This window comes from Lepus europaeus, chromosome 10, assembly GCF_033115175.1.
Source record: "Lepus europaeus isolate LE1 chromosome 10, mLepTim1.pri, whole genome shotgun sequence".
NCBI classification, from domain to species: domain Eukaryota; kingdom Metazoa; phylum Chordata; class Mammalia; order Lagomorpha; family Leporidae; genus Lepus; species Lepus europaeus.
The window spans coordinates 108294037-108320796 of NC_084836.1; the positions used below are offsets into that span (position 1 = coordinate 108294037).

Below are 26760 nucleotides of genomic sequence, written 5' to 3' on the forward strand. Positions count from 1 at the left end.
AAAGCATGTGCGTTCTATAGATTTCTTTATTATCTATTATAGCCAGAACAACAATTTCAGAAGCATGTGGTACATGCTTGATATGCACCATGACATTTAACTCTCATAATAATCCTATGAGGTAGTGAGGAAACTTAAGACTAAAAAGCCATGCAAGCAAAATACCTTGCTCAATCACCTTGGCTGGTTAAGTTGAAGCCAGACTCATTTGATTTATGATTTTCACACAGTACCCTACATTTCAGTGCAATATGACAGAAAGGTTTCCCTGAACACTTAAAAAGAGAACTTTGGCAAACTTTAGGAAACGTGTAACCGTAACAGACGATGGAAGCAGAATCTATAACTAGGTACCAAAATGATTAGCCAAATCAATGCTCTGGGGATCTGTATCTGGTTACCCAGATTTTAGCACTGTACTGATAGGCCGGAAGGAGAGGCAGGATCTGGAGTCAGAAAGTAGGGTTGAGGCTCAATTAAGCAATAACTGCTGCCGTCCCTACCCGCCCATCACACTTGTGAACCATTAATGCTTCAGGACAGAAGACTGGATGCTCTCTACCAGATACTGAGTCATCAGAGAAAACCTACATGCCCATGGATCAGAGCGAGGCACAGCCTTAATGGAAGGGAGAAATCGATAAACAGTGGTGATACAGATCAGCCATCACCTAGGGGGATAACAGTGTTCTGCTAGCTCTGATGTAACAGCTTTAGAACTTGAGCAGGATGGTTTGAACAATACTTTTCATTGCTATCGCTTGTTAAGTTTGGAGGGAGTGCTTTCAAAGAACATGAAACTAAATTAAAATAAAATTATTTGAGGACTTTAAAATCACTCTTCACTCCCCTCTCACTTCTGAGCCAGATCGCCTGGCTGTGCTCATTCCTGTATGAATCCAGCACGAAATTAAACAAGAACAAATCCAAACCCACAGCTGGAGAGGAAGAGAGGCTCAAGAACAAAGAAAACCTTGAGGGCGAGTAGATCTGGATAAAGAACTCAGGCATCATGAAATTTTCCACACCAGACTTCAGCACAGTAATTAACCCTCTGTGAAAACAATATCTTGAAAGGGATCCCTAGGAGCTGATGTGGCTCATCAAACTGTAATTCTGAGTCACTGTCAAATATCAATGAGAAGCAGGTGGCACTCTGGAAAACTCCCTGTGTGACTGGCCAGGAGGGAAGGGGCTACACATTTCTGGCTAAAGAAAAATTGACCTCAGAGGGCCTGATGGAAAATGAACAACGTTTTTGTCTCCCGGCAATAACCAGCTGGAAAACATAAAGAGGATAAAAAAATCCGCTCACAGTACCCACAAAAACATAAAATCCTTAGGCTTAAATCCACTAAGAAACACACAGGAGCAGCCCCACAACACTAGGAGCCATGTTGTTCTGTTCCCTATGATATCCGTGACATCTACAGAGGCTCGAGCGCCCATCAGTGCTGCGTAGAAAAGATCTAAGTGCAGTGAACAGCATGTTCCTGAAGTTTGCAAAGAAGCCAGTCCTACCTTACTTTGGTCATGAAAGCCAATAAAAATCCCAATGGATATATATATATGTGTGTGTGTGTATGGATATATATGAATCTTTATAGATATATAAGTGTGTGTGTATGGATATATGTGTGTATATATATGCGTATACACATATATGTGTGTATGTATATAAATATATGTATGTATGCATGTATATGTGTGTATATATATATAAATATACACATATATACATACACACAAACATACACATACATTTTTCTGGAGTTAAGGGCTGGAGTGATCAGAGATGGTTTAAAGAATAATTGTGGGCCGGTGCCGCAGCTCAATAGGCTAACCCTCCACCTGTGGCGCCGGCACACCGGGTTCTAGTCCCAGTCGGGGCGCTGGATTCTGTCCCAGTTGCCCCTCTTCCAGGCCAGCTCTCTGCTATGGCCCGGGAAGGCAGTGGAGGATGGCCCAAGTGCTTGGGCCCTGCACCCCATGGGAGACCAGGAGAAGCACCTGACTCCTGGCTTCGGATCAGCACGGTGCGCAGGCCGCGGCGCGCCAGCTGCGGCGGCCACTGGAGGGTAAACCAATGGCAAAGGAAGACCTTTCTCTCTGTCTCTCTCTCTCACTGTGCACTCTGCATGTCAAAAAAAAAAAAAAAAAAGAATAATTGTGAAGTTCATCTGGAATACCACATGAGCAAAGGAACAGAAATATTGATCAAAAGACTAGAAAGGCTAGACACACACCCAGAATATACAGTATCTTGGTATATTTCATGAATAGTATTTTATATGAAGGGGGAAAAAGATGACCTGTCTTAGTAACAAAAAACTAGGGCCACTTAAAAATAAAATTAGACTTTAATTAATGCCGTATATTAAAATTACAGAAGAACTGAAGAATGAAAAATAAGAAAATCAAATAAATCCAAAGATTACAAATTAACATGTAAATTCAATTCTTTGACCTCCCCAAACCTTTAGTAAAACTTAAGAGACCTAACTCCATCTCCCTATTAAGTCCCCAAACATAAGAGAAGGGATAAAATGTTGGAAGCTGGAAAGCAAGGCAAGTGGTATCCGATCTGAAGAAAGCAGAATCCCAGGCAAGACACAATAACCTGATGGATCAGACACTGGCGGCGCTAGGTATCTTGGAAGTATGGATGCGAAGAGCTTAAACACAGGGGAACCCGTAGAACGTCTGTTGCAGAAGCAGCCTCTAGAATGGTTGTTCTAGCCTTGAAGAGGGTAAATAAGGAACAAAGCTGGATGTACCATACTGAAAGAAGGGATGAGAGACAGAGATTTTCAGACACCCACCCCTCCCTCCTCTCTCAGCTTCAAGTATTAGCAAGGTTCCACCTGTTAGGCAGGAGAAAGGAAGGAAAACAGCCAACAAATTGACATCGAAGGGTCTCCGATCAAATAAATGGTCCAGCCAGACAGTGCTAACACATGGAGAGAGTGAGGCCCACTCAACATGCCTGCCTCACATTCCCAGAGCTTCCAACAGGCTCGACAGTGCCCAGGTCTGATGGCCCAGGACACCAAACATCTGCAGAAAGTCCAACCTGAAACACAGAGGCTCTAAAACGTCCAGACACACCAACCCCCAGCAAGTGACAGCCACAAAGCCAACAAGCAGAAAAACCTACCTGAGGGTACTGGAGAGTTAACAAAAGCAGGCAGATTTTGAAGAGGAAGAGAAATCTTGTGGTTTTAGCCAGGGGGAGGCTACTGACAAGGCAGCAGAGGTGCAGGGCAGTGACAACTCCTTTCCGATAGGCACTGGGGAAGGAGCCCAGGCAACTGTGATTGCCAGGGAGTGACAGGGGAGATGGGGAGCACCACACTCTGGGAATACACTTTGTCTGAAGTCTGGCTGAGCCTCTGCTTACACAGTAAGTTACCTGAACTGACATAAGAGCTGCCACCTATCAGAGACACTGACAGAGTGCGCCAGAGGCATGCATTCGGCACAGCAGGTAAGGTGCTGCTTCAGGAATGGAGTGCCTGGGTATGAGTACTGGCTTCCAATTTTTTTCCTCGAAGATTTATTTATTTATATGAAAGAGTTAGAGAGAGGGAGAGGCAGAGGCACAGAGAGAGGCCTTCCATCCACTGGTTCACTCCCCAAATGGCTGCAACAGCCAGGGCTGGAACAGGCTGAAGGCAGGAGCCAGGAGTTTCATCTCGGTCTCCCACATGGATGCAGAGTCCTAAGGACTTGAACCATCTTCTGTTGCTTTCCCAGGAACTTTGCTGGGAGCTGGGTCAGAAGTGGAGCAGATGAGACTCGAACTGGTGACCATATGGGATGCTGACTCTACAGGTAGCACCTTTTACCTGCTACACTACAGTACCAGGCTCTCTGCTTCCAACTGTATCTGCTAATAAGCACTCTGGAGGCATCAGGTGATGACTGAAGCAGTTGGATCCTTGCCACCTACATGGGAGACTGAATTCTGGATTCTGGGCTTTGGCCTGGCCCAAACCCTCCTGTTGCAGCAATTTGTGGGGAGTGAACCAGTAGATGGAAGACTTCTCTGTCTGTCTGCCTTTAAAACAAATAAATAAAAACCTCTGCAAATTAAAAACTGACCATCTTCAGAAAAATGTAAAAGTACTCTCCACAATGTAATGTTCATGATGACCACTGAAAAACTCCAATTTATGTAACATGAAGAAACAGGAAAATGTGACCCATTCTCAAGGGAAGAGATTAATAACTGCCAAGCTTACCATATTATAATTCTGGTAAGAACTTTAGAGCAGCTATTATAATTATGCTCATGAAGCCAAGGAATCCAAGTACGGACATATAAAAAATCTCAACAGAGAATCAAAACACTAGTAAACCAAGGATTAAATGAAAATCTTACAGCCAAATATACAATCTTTAAAACGCTGAGTGGGGGGCCGTGTTGTGGCACAGAGGGTTAAGTCACTGCCTTCACCAGCATCCCAGACAAGCATACCGGCTGCTCCACTTCTGATCCAGACCCCCGCTAATGTGCCTGGGAAAGCAGTGGAAGATGGCCCTAGTACCTGGGCCCCTGCAGCCATACAGGAGACCTAGATGGAGTTCCAGGCACCTGGCTTTTGCCTGGCCCAGCTCTGGCCGTTGTGGCCCAGGTGGGAAGTGAACCAGCAGATGGAAGATCTCTCTAATTCTGCCTTTCAAATGAGTAAATCTTAAATAAATAAACTGAATGGGCTCAATAAGCATGAAGGAAACAATAGAGAAAGTCAGATAAAACAAAAGAAGACAGATAAAACAAAAAAGAGAGACACAGAATCAAAAACAAAACAGAACCCACACATCTGTGGGACATGATTGAAAGGTCAAATACATAGGCAATCAGTGTTTCATAAAGGAGAGAAGGACAAAAAGAAGAAAAAGAAACAGAAAAAATAATGAGCGAAGCGTCCAATATTTGATAAAATGAATGCACAGACAAATTCAAGAATCTCAGTGAAATCCAAGCAGGACAAACTCCAGACACCGCAGTCAAGCTGCTGAAAACCAGGCAGTGAAGGACGATCGTGGACCTGGTCAGAGATGAGCGCATCGCCCTCACAAGTGACAGTCTGAACGACTGTGGAACTTCTCATCAGAAACCATGGGGGCCAGGACGCAATGGACTTGTCATTGGAGCTGTCAAAGGAGAAAATTCAATCTAGAATTACTTATACGAAAGATAAACAGAGACCAAAAAAAATATGACACAGAGAAAACAGAGACAGATAAAAATAATTCTATCAGGTTTTAACCTCAGAAAGATAAGAGAAGGCATGGCACTTGTGAAGTAACTAGTACCAAAAGAACTGAAAAATTAGATGAAAATATTCTTGGAAATTAAAAATATAATTACAAAAAGAAAAAAAAAACCTCAGAGATTCAAGTTGGAAGATAAAGCAGAGGGTTTCTACCAGAAGGTACTAGAAAAGATAATGAGACAGAAAATAAAGAAAAGAGAAAAATCAGAGGATTAGTCCAGAAGGTCTAACAGGAGCACCATAAAGAAAACAAAACAAAAAGAAATAATGAGAGGCCGGCACTATGGTGTACTGGGTAAAGCGGCCGCCTGCAGTGCTGGCATCCCGTGTGGGTGCCAGTTTGAGTCCTGGCTGCCCCACTTCCGATCCAGCTCTCTGCTATAGCCTGGGAAAGCAGTAGAAGATGGTTCAAGTCCTTGAGCCCCTGCACCCACATGGGAGACCCGGAAGAAGCTCCTGGCTCCTGACTTTGGATCGGCTCAGCCCCAGCCATTGTGGCCATCTGGGGAGTGGACCAGCGGATGGAAGACCTCTCTCTCTCTCTGCCTCTGCCTCTGAAATAAATAAATAAATCTTAAAAAAAGAGAAAGAATGAAAGATAAATTCAAGAAAATTCCCAGGAATTGAAGGAACTTAGATTTTAGATGGGAAAGATCTACTTTGTATCCAGTACAACAAAGTATTTTCTTTGCTAACTTTCATAGGGCTAGGGACTAAAGAATATATCAAGCCTCTAAAAAGAAAAAGTGTATCATAGGCCAGGAATCTGAAGGGCTCTGTATGTCTCCCTGGAAACCCTGGGGGCAGCAGACTAGAAGACAGTGGGGTAACTGTCAGGATTCTGTAGGAATGGTGTCAGCCAGAAACTCAAATCCAGGCAAACTATTAAGAGGGAGAGTGGACTAAAACCATTTTCAGACAAGGTCTCACACTCTACCCATCATTCATCCTTTCTCAGAAGTTCCTAGAAGAGACTAACGGTAAAATCCACCAGCAACAGAGCAGACTCAGAGGAAGGAAAGCAACATGGCAGTAGGATGAAAACAGGCAGATCGCAGACGACAGCTGAGTACTGGGTGGGAAGGGCAAGGGGTGGGCGGTCAGCAGGTGCCTGGAGAAATGGCCCTGAAAAGAACAGTGTGCTGGAACACAAGGACAGTCCATGCACACAACTGAGGGAAAGTGCAGCTGAACTGTAATAAGCATACAGAAAAAGAAGAGATAAAATAAAATAAAAGATAGCTTTTAGTTAAAGGAAAAGTAAAAGCTATACAGAAAAAAAAGCAAATAGCACACTACATGGTTGGGTTGTGAGTCAGCATTTTTGTATGTCATAAAAAATGCTGACTATTAATCTAACCCAAGTATTATGTGGCATAGTGAAAAGACGGGAGGACAGGAAGGGGCGCACGTGGTGGTTATGGTGGGGTCAGTGAAAGAGGGCCGAGTACGTGTCTTCCACAGTAAGAACAGATAACACCCCAAACTGAAAAATACCAGGAAAGACAGCTAATGGCATTACTATTTAGACATACAGCTGTAAATACTTTGTCCTGTACAAAGTGTTGAAGGTAATGGTTTTTTTGGTATAGGAAACTGAGGAGAGGGGGAGTAAATTAGGAAATGAAATTTTTCTTAAGTCTAATAGAATGATTTGACTTTTCAAAATTTAAGTAAGGGGGCTGGTGCTGAGGCATAGCAGGTTAAGCCACTGCCTGCAGTGCCGGCATCCCATATGGGCACCGGTTTCAGTCTCAGATGCTACACTGCTGATCCAGCTCTCTGCTGTGGCCTGGGAAAGCAGTGGAGGACAGCCTAAGCCCTTGGGCCCCTGCATCTGCATGCGAGACACAGAGGAGGCTTGAGGCTTCTGGCTCCTGGCTTCGGATGGGCACAGCTCCAGCCGTTGCGGCCCTCTGGGGAGTGAGCCAGAGGATGGAGGACCTCTTTCTCTCTCTGCCTTTCCTTCTTTCTGTGTGTGTGACTCTGACTTTCTAGTAAATAAATAAATCTTAAAAAAAAATAAGAAAATAAAATGTATGTAGGGGCCAACTCTTCGTTGCAATGGGTTAAGGCCCCAACCTGCAGCTCCGGCATCCCATATGGGTGCCAGTTCGAGTTCCGGCTGCTCCACTTCCAATCCAGCTCTCTGCTATGACCTGGGAAAGCAGCAGAGGATGGCCCAAGTCCTTGGGTCCCTGCAGCAGCGTGGGAAACCTGGAGGAAGCTCCTGGTTCCTCACTTCAGATTGGCTCAGCTCCGGCCGCTGTGGCCACCTGGGAAGTGAACCAGCGGATGGAAGACCTCTTTCTGCCTCTACTTCGCCCTGTAACTCTTTCAAATAATTAAAAAATAAAATGTATATATGTGTAACTGCTGAAATAAAAGTTACATTAAAAGGAGAAACAATGAAAATACTAAGGTCACAGGAACCCTGTTCAATGCAGCGGGGGTAAAGAGATCACGAAAGAAATAAAAGGAAAATACTTCAGAATTTTCACATGATCTCACAGGTGTGAGGAGAAAGAAGTCTTTTCAAGCATATTAATCCAAGCATCGAAGCATAAATTTAAACATAAATGAGTATTTAAGTTTAAAGTTGTTTTAAAACAAAGATTTGACTAATAAACATTTAGAATTTCTAAAAATAAGATAAACAAAAACCCATACTTATAAACAAAGTTGAAAGGCAAAAATAACACTGGAGAAAGGATATGCAATATATTCATAAATAAGCCATTTTTATAAATCAACAAAAAATCAAAGAGCAACAGAAAATGGAGGGAGAATAAAAATTAATAGGAACAAGCAATCAATAGGAAAAACAATATAAACAGCTAATAAACACAAAAAACTCATCCTCACTAGTGATCAGACATAGAAATTAAAATAAGACAATAATTCAGTTTACTGAACTAGGAAAGTTCAAAGGACAAAAACAGTATTTCTCAGAATACACAGAAAAGCATTCTCATATAGTATTGACAGGCATACAAATAAAACACTCTTTATAGGGTGCTTTAGAAATATCTACCAATGTTTCTAAAAATGTACATCAGAATTTATCCTAAGGAAATAACTGGAAACACTCACAATGACTATAAAGGATTACTCATTCAAGAGTCCCTTACAGAACTGGAAAATTGGAAATTACCTGTATTACAGACCATCAGAATTTTGTCACAGAAAAATAAAGGAAAATTTTCATAACATATTAGAATAAAAATGAGTTGTAAAGTAGACTGTAAAATATCTTCACAATTCAAACAAACAGTAAAACTAAAAACATACAAATGCAGAAAGAAAAAAAGACTGAAAAAGGTCAGCCCTCCGGCACAACTTCTGCAGTGGTGGTATTCTACATTTCCATATTTGCAAAAATACTGTAACACTTAAGTAATTTTAACATAAAATGAGTGATAAATGGTATGGAAAAAATAGCATAAAAGGAAGTTAAAGAGTTTTGTACTTACCTTACCGAGTCTGTTAATTACATTTTTTTGAGTTAAAAAATATCTGTATATACAGTAGTACACATCTTGAAGATTAAGATAATATAAGAAACAAGTGTTTTGGCAATGGGTTTCTAAACTATAGTGAACTTATAAACTACAAATTATCAGTTTTAATTTATTCATAGAGGCTTTCTAAAAAAAAGAAGAATTTTTAAAGATTTATTTTTATTTATTTGCAAGGCAGAGTTACAGAGAGAGAGAGAGAGAGGGGAAGATAGAAAGAGAGATTTTCCACACGCTGGTTCACTCCCTAGATGGCCACAATAGCCAGGGTTGTGCCAGGCCAAAGCTAAGAGCTGGGAACATTTTCTGGGTTTACCACATGGGTGGCAGGGGCCCAAGTACTTGGGCCAACCTCTGCTGCTTTCCCAGGAGGGAGCTGGATCAAAAGTGAGGCAGCCAGGACTTGAACTGGTGCCCATATGAGATGCCTGCGTTGCAGGCACTGGCTTAAGCTACAAGGCCACAATGCCAGCCCCAAGAATTCTTTATATATAAATCTCTACCATAGAGCTCTAAGAAATTCTTTTATTGTCTACCTAGACTTTGAAGAATTAGTTATGCAACATTAAATGTCAGCACCTCTATTTCTTTTTTTTTTTTTTTTTTTTTTTTTTATTTTTGACAGGCAGAGTGGACAGAGAGAGAGAGACAGAGAGAAAGGTCTTCCTTTTGCCGTTGGTTCACCCTCCAATGGCCGCCGCGGTAGCGCGCTGCGGCCGGCGCACCGCGCTGATCCGATGGCAGGAGCCAGGTGCTTCTCCTGGTCTCCCATGGGGTGCAGGGCCCAAGCACGTGGGCCATCCTCCACTGCACTCCCTGGCCACAGCAGAGAGCTGGCCTGGAAGAGGGGCAACCGGGACAGGATCGGTGCCCCGACCGGGACTAGAACCCGGTGTGCCGGCGCCGCTAGGCGGAGGATTAGCCTATTGAGCCGCGGCGCCGGCAGCACCTCTATTTCTTTTAAAATTCTTTCTACAAAACATATGTACATGTAATTTAAAGGGCAAACAAAATCCTAAAGAATAAGGACATCTGTTAAGACACCCAAGATGGCTGTGATTTTACTTTTTGAAAACAAAGATTTCCTTTAAAACCCAGCAATGCCTAGGCTACTGGTTTCTGTGATCTTAAAAAGTCTTTTTTCTTAAGGATAAATTTTAAGATTTATTTATTTGAAAAGTAGAGTCAGAGAGAGGGAGGGACAAGAGACCTTCCATCTGCTGGTTCACTCCCCAAATGGCCACAATGGCCAGGACTGGGCCATATGGAAGCCAGGAACCAGGAGTTTCATCTGGGTCCCCCAGATGAGTGGCCAGGGACCCAAGCACTTCGCTGGTCTTTTGTTGTTTTCCTAGGTACATTAGGGGGAAGTTGGATCAGAAGTGGAGCAGCCAGGACAGGAACTGGTGCCCACAGGAGATGCAGATGCCATGGGTGGCAGCAGTTTATTAACCCACTACACCACAACGCCAGCCCCTTGAGAATAAATACTAAAAAACTCAGTTGTCCTCTTCAGATCACCAATATATCATAATGACTGAAAATCTAAGGTACAGTGTACGAAGTAACAAATGTAACTCCTAACACAAAATCCAAATAACCTACTTAAGATTAAGGTCTTTTTGCCAGCATGAGTGAGGGACTTTAGGTTCAAAGAATGAGTAAGAAAGTAAGTTGGGATGTCATACATACTGAATCATAAAACCTTATGGGGCTTGCTGAGAAAAGACAAAAAATATCCCCAAATTTCTTCTCTGTGAGTTGTCAGCTTAAGCTCTGCTAGAAACTTGATAAGAGGATGCTTTCTAGGATGTGTTCCTCTCATTACTTTTAAGAAGCAAAAATGTAATTACATTATTTTCTTTTCCTAATGCTACTTGAATTCTGTTTCTTCCTACTAAAGAATATAAGCAGACATGTGGGATTTTTTTTTTTAAAGCAAAGCAAGGACTTCATGTCAGGCCCTGTGAAATTCTCTCTAAATGGCTGAACTTGAGTATACTTGGTCAAAAGATTTAAGTCTGAATGTTAGCCATGCTTTAAGGAGGCTCCTTTTCTCCATTTTTGAATGACTTCTTGTTGTTACACTGTAATTTCTGCATAGACCAAGGATGTATTAAAACAACAGGGACCACCCAGGGTTGGAGGCAGAGCTCTGACACAGGCCTCACCTTCTCTGGATGAGGTAATCCTCCAGGATGTCGAGGCAGCGCACCATCTGGGAGAAAATGAGCACTTTGTGGCCCCCCGCGATCAGCTTAGGGAGCAGCTTGTCAATCAGCACCAGCTTCCCTGCTGCCTGAATCATGGCCTGGAGCTGGAAGTCAGGGGCGTCAGGGCTGTGGGTTTTTCGGAAATCTTCCAGAATTTTTTCCTCTGCCCCTGAAAAGGAATGGAGCAAAGCTATTTCTTGAACAAAATATATTCCTTGATTTGAAGATGGTTTGACTTTACACTCAGTCTTGAATTCTGACCTTTTCTGGGGCTGGCAACGCATGGCCTGATACTCTCTGAAGATGCTGGGCAGCAGCAGTGAGATACAGCTCCCAGCCAGCCACCCAGTCAGGAGGGGAAACAGCTGATAGGCTGCAGTGCACTGTACTGCTAAGCTATGATGTTTGTTAGTTAAGTGTACTACTTCCATTTTCAACTTCCTTCAACTTACAATGGATTTACTGGGATTTATCCCCAGTAGGAGGAACATTTAGATAAAAGTAAAATCTGCTTTCTGGGAGAGATCCTGGGAAAAATGATGTGGATTCTCAGTTCCTGGACCAGCAGATGAGACAGGAGATCCTAGGTGTGCATCCAGGTCTGTGCACAGGGCTCTGTGGTGGCAGGCAGCAGGGCCATCTTACAGAGAATGTGGGTGCTTTGCTTTCCTGGGAAGTCTCTCTAAGCAGACAGAAGATTTGAGATACCATGTCCTAAGGTGACTCACTCAAGTAAATAAATCTCCCCAGGAAGTTGACAAAAAAGACCCATAAAGACTAGCGGTCAGATAATTGACATCACATTACAATTAAAAAATTTCTCAGCTTGATCTGATGAGGAATGGCCACCTTCTACCAGGCAGAGTGCAGACTGTGGGGACAGACAGCTGGAGAAGTTAACCTGGCTCTGTGTCCCTCTAAGTTAGACAGGTTAGGTAAATCTATCAATCTCTTTGAACCTCATATTTCTACTCTGTAAAAACTGTAGAGTAAATACACCATAGCACATGATGCAAGCTCAATACACGAGATCTTTGATTATCACTAGCTTCTGACAGAGGCCCATGCCCGACTGCCCCAACTCACCGTTGATCAGGTAGGGGTGATTACAGCACTTTCTCAGCTCCATCATGGTGTTGATGAGATTGGGCATGTTGTGCTGATTAGCGCCCTTGGTCAGAAAGGAGAAGTTCTTCTCCAGGATGGCCCGGTAGTACTTCTTCTGGATATTGGTCAGTTCTACTTCAATGATGGTCTCCTGCTTGGGAGCTAGGTTTTTTTCCACATCATCCTTCAGCCGCCGAAGCATCATTGGTTTTAGGATAGACTGCAGTTTCTTTACCTGTCCAGGGAAATGAGCTCTATTTACTCATCGCAGTCCTGATACATGATTACCGGGGTTTTCCAACACTCACTATACTCTCTTGAACATCTAATTATGATACTGTTGTAGAAAACTAAAAGAAAGATCATGACTGATCCCTGGAAATAGGGAGTTTATAACAGTACCAAAAGGAAATAGGGGATCTGGTTTTCATTCACAAGTAATTACTGAGAACCTATGTGGCAATCTCACAAGATAAAAAGGGAGAAAGATACGAAAGACAGTCCCTGTTCTCTAGGATGGAGAAAACAAACTTTACTCTTTCCTAATACACACACATGCACAGTAATTACTTGAAGAATATTTTAAGTCATGTTAGGAGGTACAAGTGAATTATTACAAAGGGAAGACTTAGATGCTGAAAGAACAGAGTAAGAAGTAGAGGCAATCTGGACACGGATTCCACCTACACCCTCTGAGTAACAACAGCAGAAAACGTACTTGGAAGTAGCAGTGTGTAAAGAATTAATCTGTCATTTCAGGGGCACTTTGAGCCCAAGAGTGTTCTTTGCTATGATCTGTCTGTTCTTCTAATTTTCCAGGCCTGAACAGCAGATCTCCACTCACTTGACTGTACCAGCAAGGTGATTTGTTCCCTCTTCCAGGAAGACAAATGAGGGACTCAAAGTCAAAGCACTTTAGTTAACCTAGAGCTAAAATATGGCATCAGATTAACCCTGATGGGAAAATAAAATAAGGGCAAATGACAGTGCAGTCAGTTTCAAGTCAGAAAGGGCTGCTCAAAAATTTAAAAAGGGATAGGGATAGGCTGCATAAATAAGTTGTGTGCTATGGTAACGCTTCCTAAAGAAATAGAAAGTGATTTATAAAGAGTGGTTTAGAAGAGTTACTTACTGCAACAGGTTTGAGATAATGATGAATATGCTCTACTTTGGAAACAGACGCTTTCTAGAACTTTATCTGTTGTTTTTTAAAATACAAACGTCTCAAAGAGGCAGACAGTAGAATGGTGGTTATCAGGGACTGCAGGGGTGGGATGGGATGGGGAAGGGGTTTAGGGAGATATCGGTAAAAGGATTCAAAATTTTAGTTAGCTAGCAGAGATAAGTTCAAGAAATCTTGTACAACATGGTGTCTATAATTAGCAACAATGTATTCATGAAGATTGCTAAGAGAGTATTCTCACCACAAAAAATAAGTATGTGAGGTAGTGCATGTATTAATTAGCTTGATTTAGCCATTCCACAACACATACATATTTCAAAACATTATGTTGTATGTGATAAATATATACAATTTTATTTATCAGTTTAAAAGAATAGATAATTCTTTAAGAAACATAATAATACAAACATTTAATGCCATTTTTTGGCTTTTCTCCTAACTAATCCCAATCTTAAAGCTAAGCCTTTTAGGAGACTGATTTTACCAACCAAGGGTACTTAGGAATCTAATCCCCCACAGGGGTAAGGAATTCCTATGTAAGAACCCAAAGAGAAAAAGACACAGCTAGCTCATTGTTAAAGATAAGGACAAATGTCAATCTGCCACATGCTGGGTTCAGCTTTTGCCCTTCACTTGGTTTCATACCTTGAATCATTTAGAGTATACTACATGCCAGACACTGTGCTGGTCAATACAACAAACACAACTTTGGAGAAGATGTGGGCCTTGTCCTCAAGGAGATCATTGTCTAGGAAGAAGAAAAAATGCATACCACAAATTAAGTGCAATGGGAGAAGAGGATGCTTTTCTAATGGTCCAAAAATGGAGAGAGGGTTGGAGCTGGCTTTTGAAGGATCAACAGATACACTGTTGTAGAGAAGGGGAATTAAATTTGGTTATTCACTGCTCTCAAATCTGACGTGCATCAGAAGTAGAAGGAAACAGATTGGAACCAGAGTATCCTTTTGACACCTGTTAGTGAAATCCCCAAACCCTTCAGTCCCCAAATTCTCTGCCCCAACCCACTTTCACACCATTGCAAGATTAACTCAGCAGAACTAATCTCGTCGGTGCTGCAGTCAAAGTCATGCATGGTGTCCCTTTCTTCTTCTAAATTCTTCAATCTGACTTTCAAGGACTTCCCACTGCACAATCCTAAACACTCTGCTTCACACACTCCCCACTTCACCCATCTGGTCTTCAGCTCAACTACAGAATTCCCTATTTCAGAATCGATTCCATGGCTCTGATTATGCTGATTTTTTTCCCTCCTTTCTCCACCTGCTGAAAACTCACCTGACTCATGAACAAATGTGGTGTCTCTCTCTTTTAAAGTCCCTGCTCTGTTACAGGTTCTTCTCATGGCATGTAAACTTGTCTGGCATTTCTATAATCTCTACTATAGTAGAGACTTCTACCCATAGAAGATAGAAGTTTATTAATACCTGTTGTTTTGAACAAACTAGACTTAGGGATGAACATTTGGAAACTGAGGACATTCAGTGGATGTGGACAAGACTCTCCTAGGCACGTGACTGCATTCTTTTCCCCAGGACTTGGGTATCATGCTATACTCAGGAAGACAGGCCTGGGAACATGCTACAGATTATGTAGGAGGAAAGTCAAAGGACAAGGGAAGCAGAAGAAAGCACTTTGCTCCTGAGGCCAGGGTTTAAGCAAAACCTTTGAATGTACAAGGGAGCTCAGTGAAGCAGGATGTCTGATAGGCTACCATTAGATATTTTAGATACTGACCCATCTTCCCTTTGAAGCCATAAGAACTGCTATAAAACACCTTCTCTTCCCAACATAAACAAGTAGATACAGTAAAGGAGGTAATGTTCATTTTATCAGGGGTATACGAAATTGCTAAGGGGCTGGCATCATGGCATACCGAGTTAAGCCTCTGCCTGTGAAAACAACATCCCATATGGGCACTACTTCAAAACTTGGCTGTTCTACTTTGGATCTAGCTCCCTGTTAATGCATCTGGAAAAGCAGTGGAAGATGGCCCAAGTCCTTGGGCTCCTGCACCTATGTGGGAGAGCTGAAGGAAGCTCCTGGCTCCTGGTTTTGGCCTGGCCCAGCCCCTTAGCTGTTGTGGCCATTTGGGGAGTGAACCAGTGGATGGAACATCTCTCTCGCTGTCTCTCCTCTCTTTGTAATGCTGCCTTTCAAATAATTTACCCACCCAACTGAAAGGCAGAGTCAGAGAGAGAGGGTAAATTTTCCATCTGCTGGTCCACTCCCCAGATGGCTGCCAGGTCTGGATGGGTCCAAAGCCAGGAGCCAGAAGCTTCCTCCAGATCTCCCACATTGGTGGCAGGGACCTAAGTACTTGGGCCATCTTCCACTGCCTTCCTAGGCACATTAGCAGGGAGCTGGATCAGAAGTAGAGCAGCTGGGACTTGAACCGGCGCCTATATGGGATACCAGTGCTACACGCACTATGCCACAGCACTGGCCCCAAAAATAAATCTTAACAAAACAAAGAAATTACTAAATCTTGCTCCCACGGTGACTCACTTTTTCCCTGATGATGAAGGTGATCATCACACCCCCTCTGCCATCCTGCAGGCCCCCAATTACCTGCTCCTCTGTTTTCAGATCTCCGAACTCCTCCAAGAAAGCAGTCTCTGAAGGAAACTGTGATGGCTCCAGAAAATTTAGCAAACTGAAGAGTTCCTCCACAGAGTTCTGCAAGGGTGTTCCAGTGAGCAGCACTTTATGTTCCTACACAAATTAAAAGCACACGATCAACAGTGTTTGGGACACCCAAATAGAACATTCTAGTGGAGAAAATTAAGCCAGGGCCCTCACTGTGCTCAATTTGAAGCAATTCTGTTCTGCTTTAAGGAAAAGATAAAGGCCAACACTTCCTAGGCGTATAAATGGATCTACCTTCCTTTCACTCACATCACCGATTCTAGCAACAATTTCAAGCTAATTGAAGCAATCATTCATTCATTCATCCTTTCATCATTAGAACTGAGTGCCTAGCCGGCGCCGCGGCTCACTAGGCTAATCCTCCACCTTGCGGCGCCAGCACACCAGGTTCTAGTCCCGGTCGGGGCACCGATCCTGTCCCGGTTGCCCCTCTTCCAGGCCAGCTCTCTGCTGTGGCCAGGGAGTGCAGTGGAGGATGGCCCAAGTGCTTGGGCCCTGTACCACATGGGAGACCAGGAGAAGCACCTGGCTCCTGCCATCGGATCAGTGTGGTGCGCCGGCCGCAGCGCGCCAGCCGCGGCGGCCATTGGAGGGTGAACCAACGGCAAAAGGAAGACCTTTCTCTTTCTCTCTCTCTCTCTCTCACTGTCCACTCTGGCTGTCAAAAAAAAAAAAAAAATTTAGGAAAAAAAAAAAATTAGAGAAGAACTGAGTGCCTACCCACCACACAATGGGGAATGGGCCAAGGTAATGATTAAAAGGCCACCGTCTTTTGTAACTTAGTTCATTCAGGGACCTGGAAACAAGCCAACACATATTACATTTCCAGGTCACGAATTCCATGGTATTTAAGGGTCTCCAGTCCCCTCTGGGAATCAATTTGTGGCAAAGGTTGAACTGCTGACCTAGTTGGCAACCAAAAAAGAAAAAAAAAAAAAAAAAAAGAGAGAGAGAGAGAGAAACTTGATTCCTACAACTACAGAGGGAGAAAAAAAACCCAAAACCCCCACATCTAAAGTAAAAGGACTCTACACGCGGAGCATTTCCTCCACGATCCACAGAGGGAACCTGGGCTTTTTTATGGAGAGACCTAGACTCTCACCAGGGCCATGAGCTTTAGACCTTCGAGAAGTTTGCAGTTCCTGTTCTTCAGTCTGTGGGCTTCGTCGATGATCACACAACTCCAGTGAATCTTCTTCAGCTCTGGGCAGTCTGCCAGGATCATCTCAAACGTCGTGATGACGACGTGGAACTTGAAGACTCCTGAAAGGGGGTTTCCCTGAGGATGACACAATCAGAGGCTCACCTTTACACCTTGGCCTCAGGATTCTGCTAATGAACGACCTGCTGGATTAGAGGAGGAGGCGGGAGATAGGCTACGGTCAAGGTGAGAAGCCAATAAGCACTGCTTTTCCTCATGTGAGAAAGGAGAGAATGTAAGAATGAACGAGTAATTTAGACAACAGAGACCTCACAATGTCAATGAAACAGAAGCCAAGAGAGCAACTGTCCCCACAAAAGTGAGAAGGGTAAGCACTACTAAAGCAAGGCAAAGGAGCTTTTTATTTATTAATTGCCATGAGAAGGAAAGCAGATGGGTACCAATTCACCCATTCCCAGCCAGCAGTCAGTCTACCCAACGAAACCCTCTGCTACTTTTCAGATTTAATTAATTTCCCCCTGTAACTCCAGTTCTAGGATAGAGTCAAAGCAATGATCATGGTTCATTTGGGACAGTGCTACCGGTCAGAACACTTCTTTGTCTGTCAGCCTATCTTGGAGTTGCCGTCACGTTTCAGGAACAGAGCTGCATTCTGTTTGAGCACATTCTAAGTTTCTTCCAAGTGTCATCTTTGCTGCTTAGGAAATCCTTGGTGACAACACTGACTTTACCTTGACTGGAGTCACTTAATTTTTATGTTGCTTAATTATAAAAACCAGTACCCAGGCCAAGCACACAACCATACTCAGCAAAATTATTACATTTAAGAAAAACATAAAAAAAGGTTGTGCTGTGCTTTTAATAATTGAGCCTTGTTTTTTCTCTTTTTATCCTTCCCTGTAAAATCTGTTAACCTCCCTTCAAACTCTTATCTACTGTACACTAATTCTGCTTACTTTATGTACTGAGCTGATATCAATTCAGGTAAAATCATCTGTATATAAAAGCAATTTCATAAGCTAACCAGTAAGCCAAGATTTCAGTGTCTTAAAAAAGGCCTATGGCACAACTCACAGGGTTTGGAGAGCATGCCCTACAATCCTGTTTTATCATAAATTAACATTAACTATTAGGGAGCAACAAGAAGCCAGCCTCAATAAGCATATATCTTTACAGAGCAAGTCAATAGGAACCCAAGCTGCAGGGTGCTGCAAGTCCTGCAGTATCAGAAAGCTGTCCTGAGCTCAGGCCACCCCAGGTCTCTGTTTCCCACGAGGCTCACCTGTGCATCTCGGTACACCATCTCATACTGCTGGATCATCTGCCTGCTGATCTGGCTGCCGTGGTAGACAATGGCATTCATCTCTGTCCATGTCCGGAACTCTCGCTCCCAGTTAGTGATGGTGGAGAGAGGGGCGATGATGAGAAAAGGACCATGGATTCCTCTGAGGAATATTTCTGAAAGGAATGTGATGGACTGGATGGTTTTTCCTAAGCCCATCTCATCAGCCAAAATACAGTTTTTCCTGCAGACAGTAGGAAATATAGGTAATTCATTATCAATACAGGAGAGTTGTAGAGATTGGTTATAACTAAAAAGATGCTTCAGAGGTATACCTTGACCTGTAACATCACCAGTGAAGATTCTACAGTCATTTTACAGAGAAAAATCTGAGGCTACCTTTAAAAATTATTATTATTCATACCCTGTCTACTTCCAAAAAGGAACTATGCTAACATGGAAGAAAATGTATGAAGTAGTCTATATATTCTTGGGGTGGACATTGTAGTGTAGTGGGTTAAGACGCTGCTTGAATTGCCTGCATCCCACAATAGAGTGTCAATTCAAGTACCGCCTGCTCTGCTTCTGATCCAGCTTCCTGTTATTGCATCGTGAGAGTCAGTGGATGATGGCTCAAGTGCTGGGACCTTTGCAACCCATGTGAGACCCAGATGGGAGTTCCAGGCTCCTGGCTTGGCCTGTTCCAGCACTAGCTGTTGGAGGCATTGGGGGAGTAAACCAGTGGGTGCAAGAGCTCTCTCTATTTCTCTTTCAAGTAGATGAAAAAAATAAACATTTATACACAAACACACACATAAACTTAAAATACTAAAAATTAAAATGACATTAAGACAGAGAAAAACAAAATATACCTCCAACCTAGCCAGTTCATTTAACCAAAAAACTTCCTAAAAGGTAAGGTTAAAAAATTAAAACAATGGTGATTCTTATTATCATATGTATGTTATCACAGGACACAGTTTCAACCCACATGATCAACTCCTTATCAGAGTGAAAACTCTGGCTTCTTCTGGTGACCCAGACTCACAGACTATGTACTAGAACTGGGATTTTGCAAGGGGTATGACCACCATCCTGTGTCTCATTCACTGTTCAGTTGGGCAACCTGACACCTGGGCAGGTTAGGTGAGTTACACTCTGGGTAACACTGTGAATAAGTGGCAAACATTATGTTAGAACACAGGTCAGGTCTGGAGACTCACCATGGTGTATCTTTTTTCTTTAAAGATTTATTTATTTGAAAGGCAAAGTTACAGAGAGACAGAGGCAGAGAGAGAGAGAGAGGTCTTCCATCTGTTGGTTCACTCCCCAGATGCCCTCCAAGGCCTGAAGCTTCACCAATCTGAAGCCAGGAGCCAGGAGTTCTTCTGGGTCTCCCATGAGGGTACAGAGGCTGAAGGACTTGGGCCATCTTCCACTGCTTTCCCAGGCCATAGCAGAGAGCTGGATTGTAAGTGGAGTAGTCAGGACTCGAACCAGCACCCAAATGAGATACTGTCACTGCAGGTGGCAGCTTCACCCACTACACCACAGGGCCAGCACCCATAGTGTGCTTTACATTACAACATGTGTCTTAAAAATCACTAGTATGGGGGCTGGCACTGTAGCATAGCCAGTAAAGCTGCCTGCAATGCTGGCATCCTATATGGGAGCAGGTTCCAATTCCACTCCTTGTTAATGCACCTTGGAAGGCAGTGGAAGAGGGCTCAAATTCTTGGGCCCTTGCACCCATGTGGGAGACCTGGAAGATGCTCCTGGCCTCTCCAGGCTGTTGTAGCCATTTGGGGAGTGAAATAGCAGATGGAAGATCTCTCTTTCTCTCTGTAACTCTGCCTTTCAAATAAATAAATAAATCTTTTCATAAAATATCACTACTATGGGGCACATTCTAGAATGCTAAGAAGACCCCCAATCCATCTTCCTCAAATTTCTCACTTCAGCTAGATTCCGGTAAGAACCAGAGCATAAACAGTTTAAAACAGAGTATATAGTACAAGATCAATACAACCATGGAACACAAATAAGGAGTAGGAGTTAGAATCTAGACTCATTCTCCTCCTTTTTTTTTTTTTTTTTTTTGGTAAAGATGTATTTATTTATTTGAAAGCTAGAATTAAAGAGAAAGTATGTGTTGGAGGGGGTGGGGGTGGGGATGTAGGAGATAGCTTCAATTGGCTGGTTCACTGCCCAGGTGGCTGCAATGGCCAGGGTATGATAAGGCTGAAGCCAGGAGCCAGGAGCTTCTTCCAGGTCTCCGATGTGGGAGACAAGTGACAAGCACTTGGGCCATATTCAGTTACTTTCTCAGACCATTAACAGGGAGCTGGATTGGAAGTGGAGCAGCCTGGACTCCAACTCGCAACTATGGGATGCTGGTGTTGTGGGTGGTGGCTTTACCTGCTATGCCACTATGCTGGTGCCTTTATTCCCTTTTCTAGCTTTTTGTTTCCAAAGACTTAAAGATAGTGTCTGGGTTGTAGTGCAGTAGGTTAAGCCTTGGCTTGTAACATGGGCATCCCAAATCAGAGTGCCAGTCCAAGTCCCCATTGCTCTGCTTAGATAAAGCTCTCTGATAACATGCCTGGGAAGGTAGTCAATGGCCCAAGTACCTATATCTCTGCCACCCATGTGAGATGGAATTCCTGGCTGCTGGCTTTGGCCTGGACCAGCCCTGGCTGTTGCAGCCATCTGGAGAATGAACCAGTGGATGGAAGATTAATATCTCTGTGCCTTTCAAATAAATAAATAACTCTTTTAAAAGATATAAAGACTTAGAGAGAAAAAGCAGTTTTAGAGGATCATCTGGGCTGATCCTAACCTTTTAGTTAGATGGGCAGAAAAAGAAAAGAAAAAGTAGAATGTCAATGATTGCTCAAGATCATTCCTTTGGATTGGAGAAACACCTGATGTACAAATAAAGTCAGTCTTGGCATGACTAATGTGGAAGAATTACCAACTAAACTGGTGGCTGTGCTGCTCACTCTCACTGCTCTGCTACTGATACACCGTGTTTTCCAGGTTAAGGAACCAATATTCTCCTAGGTACAAACATGCGGACTGGTTCTGGGTCCTCACCTGTTATACCAATTAAAAAGAAGCCAGTTCATCCCCTCCAGCTGGTACTCCCGGAGCTGGTTACTGTTCTTATACTCGCGAGACTTCTCGAGCTTCTGCCAGGAGTCTGACGCAGGCCGCTCCTGGGGAGGAAGCCAAGAGCACTTCACAAAAGCAAAGGTGTTTAAGCACAATACAGAAAACGACGGACAAGGGGACCAACCTCAAACACCGTCTGAAGGCCAGTTTCAAACTGCAGTTGTTATTTTCTCAGTAATGTGCAGGCCCAGTATTTTCCAAATTTCAATAAATTTACACCTTTGTAGAATTTTCAAGTAATTAAGAAGATTAACAGACTGATCTAAGAATCTTGGTGTGTATTATACTGTTTTACTCCACCTCTTAGATATGACTCTCACTTATACTTTAATTTCTCTGAAAGCTCATATTAGGATTTTTGGTTTTTATAAAGAGAATTACTTTTTGTTATTTCTTTCTGCCTAAGGAATCAGACTAGGAAAGCATGGTGGGTTGAACAGTCAGCTGGTTGGTTTCTAAAGTCAACACATAAGGCAAAAACTATGTATAATCAAAACTGCAAATTCCTTAAATTTCCCTTGGAAAAAAACCAGAAGCAGTCTCATTATTTATTTTTTCATTTGAGATACTAGTTTCTAAAAAATAATTCATCTCTGGGCCGGTGCTGTGGCATAGCAAGTAAAGCCACCGCCTGCAGTGCTGGCATCCCACATGGGCGGTGGTTCAAGTCCCAGCTGCCCCACTTCCAATCCAGCTCTCTACTGTGGCCTGGGAGGGCAATGGAAGATGAACCAGAAGAAGCTCCTGGTTCCTGGCTTCAGATGGATGCAGCTCTGGCCATTGCGGCCATCTGGGGATTGAACCAGCAAATGGAGGACCTGTCTCTCTCTGTGTGTGTGTCTCTCTCTCTCTCTCTCTCTCTGCCTCTCTCTAATTCTGCCTTTCAAATAAATAAATAAATCTTTGTAAAAAATTCTCTCCTATATGAAATGTCACCTTTATCTTATCCTTGGTTTCACAATATTCATGGAGCTGTATCTGGATTTTACATTCTGTTCCATATCCATGACTGCAGTAGAACCATTTTTCAATTACTGCAGCTATAGTCTTCTAATTGCATTCTCTTGCTCTGTTTCTTTAAAGAATCTATCTTCTTAGTCTATCTGAACCATTCAGCACAGATCCCTGGGGCTCAGGCAACCGCTCCACTGGGCGTTCTTTCTCACTCTACTAGATACCGTGGAGACAATTTCTGGAAGCATCTTCACCCCTGGGGACTCAAGTAGCTCGCTCTCATCACTGCAGACACTACACAGTACAATTTCCCCTGTAGCGTCTACTTAGTTGTCCTGAAAGTGTTCTAGATGGAGAGGCATCACTTTCTTACTCAGTCGCTCCTCCGGGTCTCCCTCTTTCTCCAGAGCTACAGATTTCAGTTTTATGTTACCTACTGCTCAGAAGTTTCAGCCTTCTAAGCACAAGCCCTGAAATCAGCTGAAGTTTCTAACACCTAGTCTGGATGGCTCCTAAGAGGCACGGACTACAGCAAACAAGCTTCAAGGGCTACTTAGTTAATTTCTAAAGAACAGAATTGGTTCTTAGGATTTCCAGTCAGGGTCTTACTTAATAAAAACCCATTTCTCTCCCTTGGCACAATCATTACTAACTCTCACTTCTCTCTTTCTTGAAATTCCATACTTTAGGCCGGCGCCGCGACTCACTAGGCTAATCCTCCACCTGGCAGCGTCGGCACATCGGGTTCTAGTCCCGGTTGTGGCGCCGGATTCTGTCCCGGTTGCCCCTCTTCCAGGCCAGCTCTCTGCTGTGGCTAGGGAGTGCAGTGGAGGATGGCCCAAGTGCTTGGGCCCTGCACCCCATGGGAGACCAGGAGAAGCACCTGGCTCCTGCCATCGGATCAGCGTGGTGCGCCGACGGCAGCGCGCCGGCCGCGGCGGCCATTGGAGGGTGAGCCAACGGCAAAAAGGAAAACCTTTCTCTCTGTCTCTCTCTCTCTCTCTCTCTCACTATCCACTCTGCCAGTCAAAAAATAATTTTAAAAAAAAATTCCATATTTTACTGATGACAAGTGACCCATTTTTACCACAAAGATTTTAGGTAATGAACGTCCTATTCATCAAGAGTGGTAAGGTCATCTCTAAACGTCAAAATTCAGAACAAGATCCCTTTAAGAATAAAGACAAGTTATTCATGTGACATAGTATTTGGAACCAGCCCTTTGCTTAACATATGAATAGACAGCTGTTTTAGCTACCATTTCAATTTAGAATTTCTGAGGCAAAATTTCAAAATGTACATTTTAAATGAGAAGAATTAGATTGGGAAATAAGACAAGTATAAAATAATACTGTCCCACTGACCAGTGGGTAGGTCAGTGGCAAACACTTGAGGATTTATGTTCTTGCCAAGTGCACACAGTTAGGTTGAGGAACTGAGCAGGAATCGGGCAGAGGGAATGGGTGGGAATCCTGATTACTTCAAGATGATCTTTTTTTTTGACAGGCAGAGTGGACAGTGAGAGAGAGAGACAGAGAGAAAGGTCTTCCTTTGCCATTGGTTCACCCTCCAATGGCCGCCGTGGCTGGTGTGCTGCGGCCGGCGCACTGCGCTGATCCGAAGGCAGGAGCCAGGTGATTCTCCTGGTCTCCCATGGGGTGCAGGGCCCAAGCACTTGGGCCATCCTCCACTGCACTCCCTGGCCATAGCAGAGAGCTGGCCTGGAAGAGGGGCAACCGGGACAGAACCCAGTGCCCCGACCAGGACTAGAACCCGATGTGCCAGCGCCGCAAGGCGGAGGATTAGCCTGTTGAGCCATGGCGCCGGCCTCAAGATGATGATTTAAAGTTAGCCTCACAGGTCAGTGCTGTGGTGCATCGGGTTAAGCTGCTGCCTGCAGTGCCGACATCCCATATGGGTGCCGGTTCGAGTCCTGGCTGCTCCACTTCCAGTCCAGCTCTCTGCTATAACCTGAGAAAGCAGTAGAAGATGGCTCAAGTCCTTGGGCCCTTGCACTCGCATGGGAGACCTAGAAGAACTCCTGGCTCCTGGCTTTGCATCAGCACAGCTCCGGCCGTCACAGCCATCTTGGGAGTGAATCCGCGGATGGAAGACCTCTCTCTTTCTCTCTCTCTCTCTGCCTCTCCTTCTCTCTGTGTAACTCTGACTTTCAAGTAAATAAATAAATAAATATTAAAAAAAAATTAGCCTCAGAATGAAATTCTCTCTTCTTTCCGCTCCTACACTGGTTTGTCTCTATTACACTGCACATCACAACGAGCCCGGTGCTGTATTTGTGCTTGTACACACATGCTTCTTCCGTTAGACTGTGAGCTCCAGGGGACAGGGCCTGTTCCTTGTTTCTTATTATTTCTCACAAAAGAATCAACCTACAGCAGATGTTTAACGAACACTGACAAATTGAATTAAAAACAGACAATAGAGTATTTTTAGGAGAGGACTGAGAGGAATTTAATAATTCAATCACTACATAAACAAAACATTTTAAATTATGTAAGTTTCTGATCTCCAGATACCTCTATTCACCTTTCAAATGCCAAGATCTGACAGGAGTCTAACTGAATGCTGAGGTACAGTCTTTGGCCAAACTCTCCAGTGGTAACAAGCAACAAATAGTACTAACGAGGAGCTAGATTTTCTTTTTCACTTAACAATGGTGATTTTTTAACTGACACTGATAATTCTACCCTATAGCCATATTTTTCAAACTGATTCTCTTTCCAAGCCTGTTACACTTTAACAAGGCTCTGGTCCCAACTCTTCCCCCTTTCAGTTGTTGATATTTTATGTACAGCTACTTCTCAGGCACCCTAGGGCACTTCTGCAGCAGAGGGGTAATACCCCAGACTCAGAAATACAGAGCCAATAGACATACAGTGTTGAAAACCTATACTCTTTCTATGTAGGAAATCTACAGATAAAGGACAGCTCTTCCTCTTAAGAATGCTTCACCTGAGTGAAGGAAAAGGACACAAAGAAACAAGAGGTCATCCACCGAGCAAGATAGGTAAGAGCTTCTTATGCATGCACGCGTTTCTTACACATTCTGTCATATGAAATCCATAGGACAAACACACACCAGGAAATCTGAATCTACATCCAGGGACACACATCAAAACCAAGCCCAGACCTAAAGCGGGCCAGCGGGCTGGCAAAGTTTCACTTGGGGAGGAATATCCTGAACTGCAGGTTCATGAGGGTGGGAGTGAGGCATGGAAGGGTCAGATACTACAGAAATCATTCAGGAACACAGCCGTATGGACATGCATAACCACCAAGTTCATAAGATGATACGCTGCAAGAGGCATCAGAAAGAGTATGGATGCTTTACCACATGCTTGATTTCAGGGAGAACTTGGAGAGATTCAAATTCTTTAACTTTGGCAGGATCCACATCTTCCTCTAGCTCCCAGGTGCTTTCTTCGTATGGCAGTGAGCACCACTTCACCAGGTAATGTGTCACCTCCTGGCAGGACACAGGACAGAAAATCAATGTTCTTGCCACTAGATTACAGCAGTCAGTCATACTCTGCCAAACTCTGAAAGAATAGCCTATATGACAGCACAAGAATACTATTTAAAAAAAAAAAAAAAGGCCACATGTAAACAAAACAAGCAAAATACACAGGATGAAGGGAAGACACTTTAAGAGAGGCAAAATGGCAAGCCACCTACCTCTCCTGTTTCTGCATCCTTGGTGTGGGCCACCTCCAAGATGCGATCAACTTCCACATAATCTGGATTGAACAAGTCTTCATCAGGCTAATGAGAACAGAGAAGAGCAAGTAAGATGTACATCCCCTCCCCAACAACAAGCACCCAGGGTCTATCTTCTATGTATCATTCCAATTTTAGTGTACATGCTGCCGAAGTGAGCACCCCAGGGTTTATCTTTAAGTAACCCCTACTCTGGTTCCTATTAGGAAACACAGAAAGGAGTTACTGGAAAATGAAAATAACATTACAAATGTTTCTTTATTGTCCCCAAATCTTGCTCTTCACAGCTGAATAAAGGATCCAACCACCTTAGAGGATGCATCAGGTGAAATCTTCCTGGTGGCCATTACAGCAATGCACACAAATTAGCACAAGGGTCTCTTTTACAGCTCCTTGTTCCAAAGATGGTTCCTGGGGAGCACTTAGGGGTTAAGATGTCTGTATGCCTGGGTTTGAGTCCTTGCTCCAGTTCCTGACTCC

The 26760-nt window shown here is 43.5% G+C and overlaps 1 protein-coding gene across 3 annotated transcripts in view; it reads right to left on the reverse strand.

Annotated features, from left to right (window-relative positions):
- The window catches only part of CHD6 (chromodomain helicase DNA binding protein 6), a 240612-nt gene that overhangs the window by 86412 nt on the left and 127440 nt on the right, over positions 1 to 26760 (reverse strand). For all 3 annotated transcript variants that reach the window (XM_062204213.1, XM_062204212.1, XM_062204214.1), the window contains exons 9-16: positions 26239 to 26325; positions 25895 to 26029; positions 21511 to 21632; positions 18415 to 18658; positions 17073 to 17249; positions 15893 to 16036; positions 12100 to 12355; positions 10972 to 11182 (exon numbers count right to left, since the gene is read on the reverse strand). In XM_062204213.1, the coding sequence (XP_062060197.1) occupies positions 10972 to 11182; positions 12100 to 12355; positions 15893 to 16036; positions 17073 to 17249; positions 18415 to 18658; positions 21511 to 21632; positions 25895 to 26029; positions 26239 to 26325 (1376 nt within the window). The remainder of the gene's footprint in view (positions 1 to 10971; positions 11183 to 12099; positions 12356 to 15892; positions 16037 to 17072; positions 17250 to 18414; positions 18659 to 21510; positions 21633 to 25894; positions 26030 to 26238; positions 26326 to 26760) is intronic.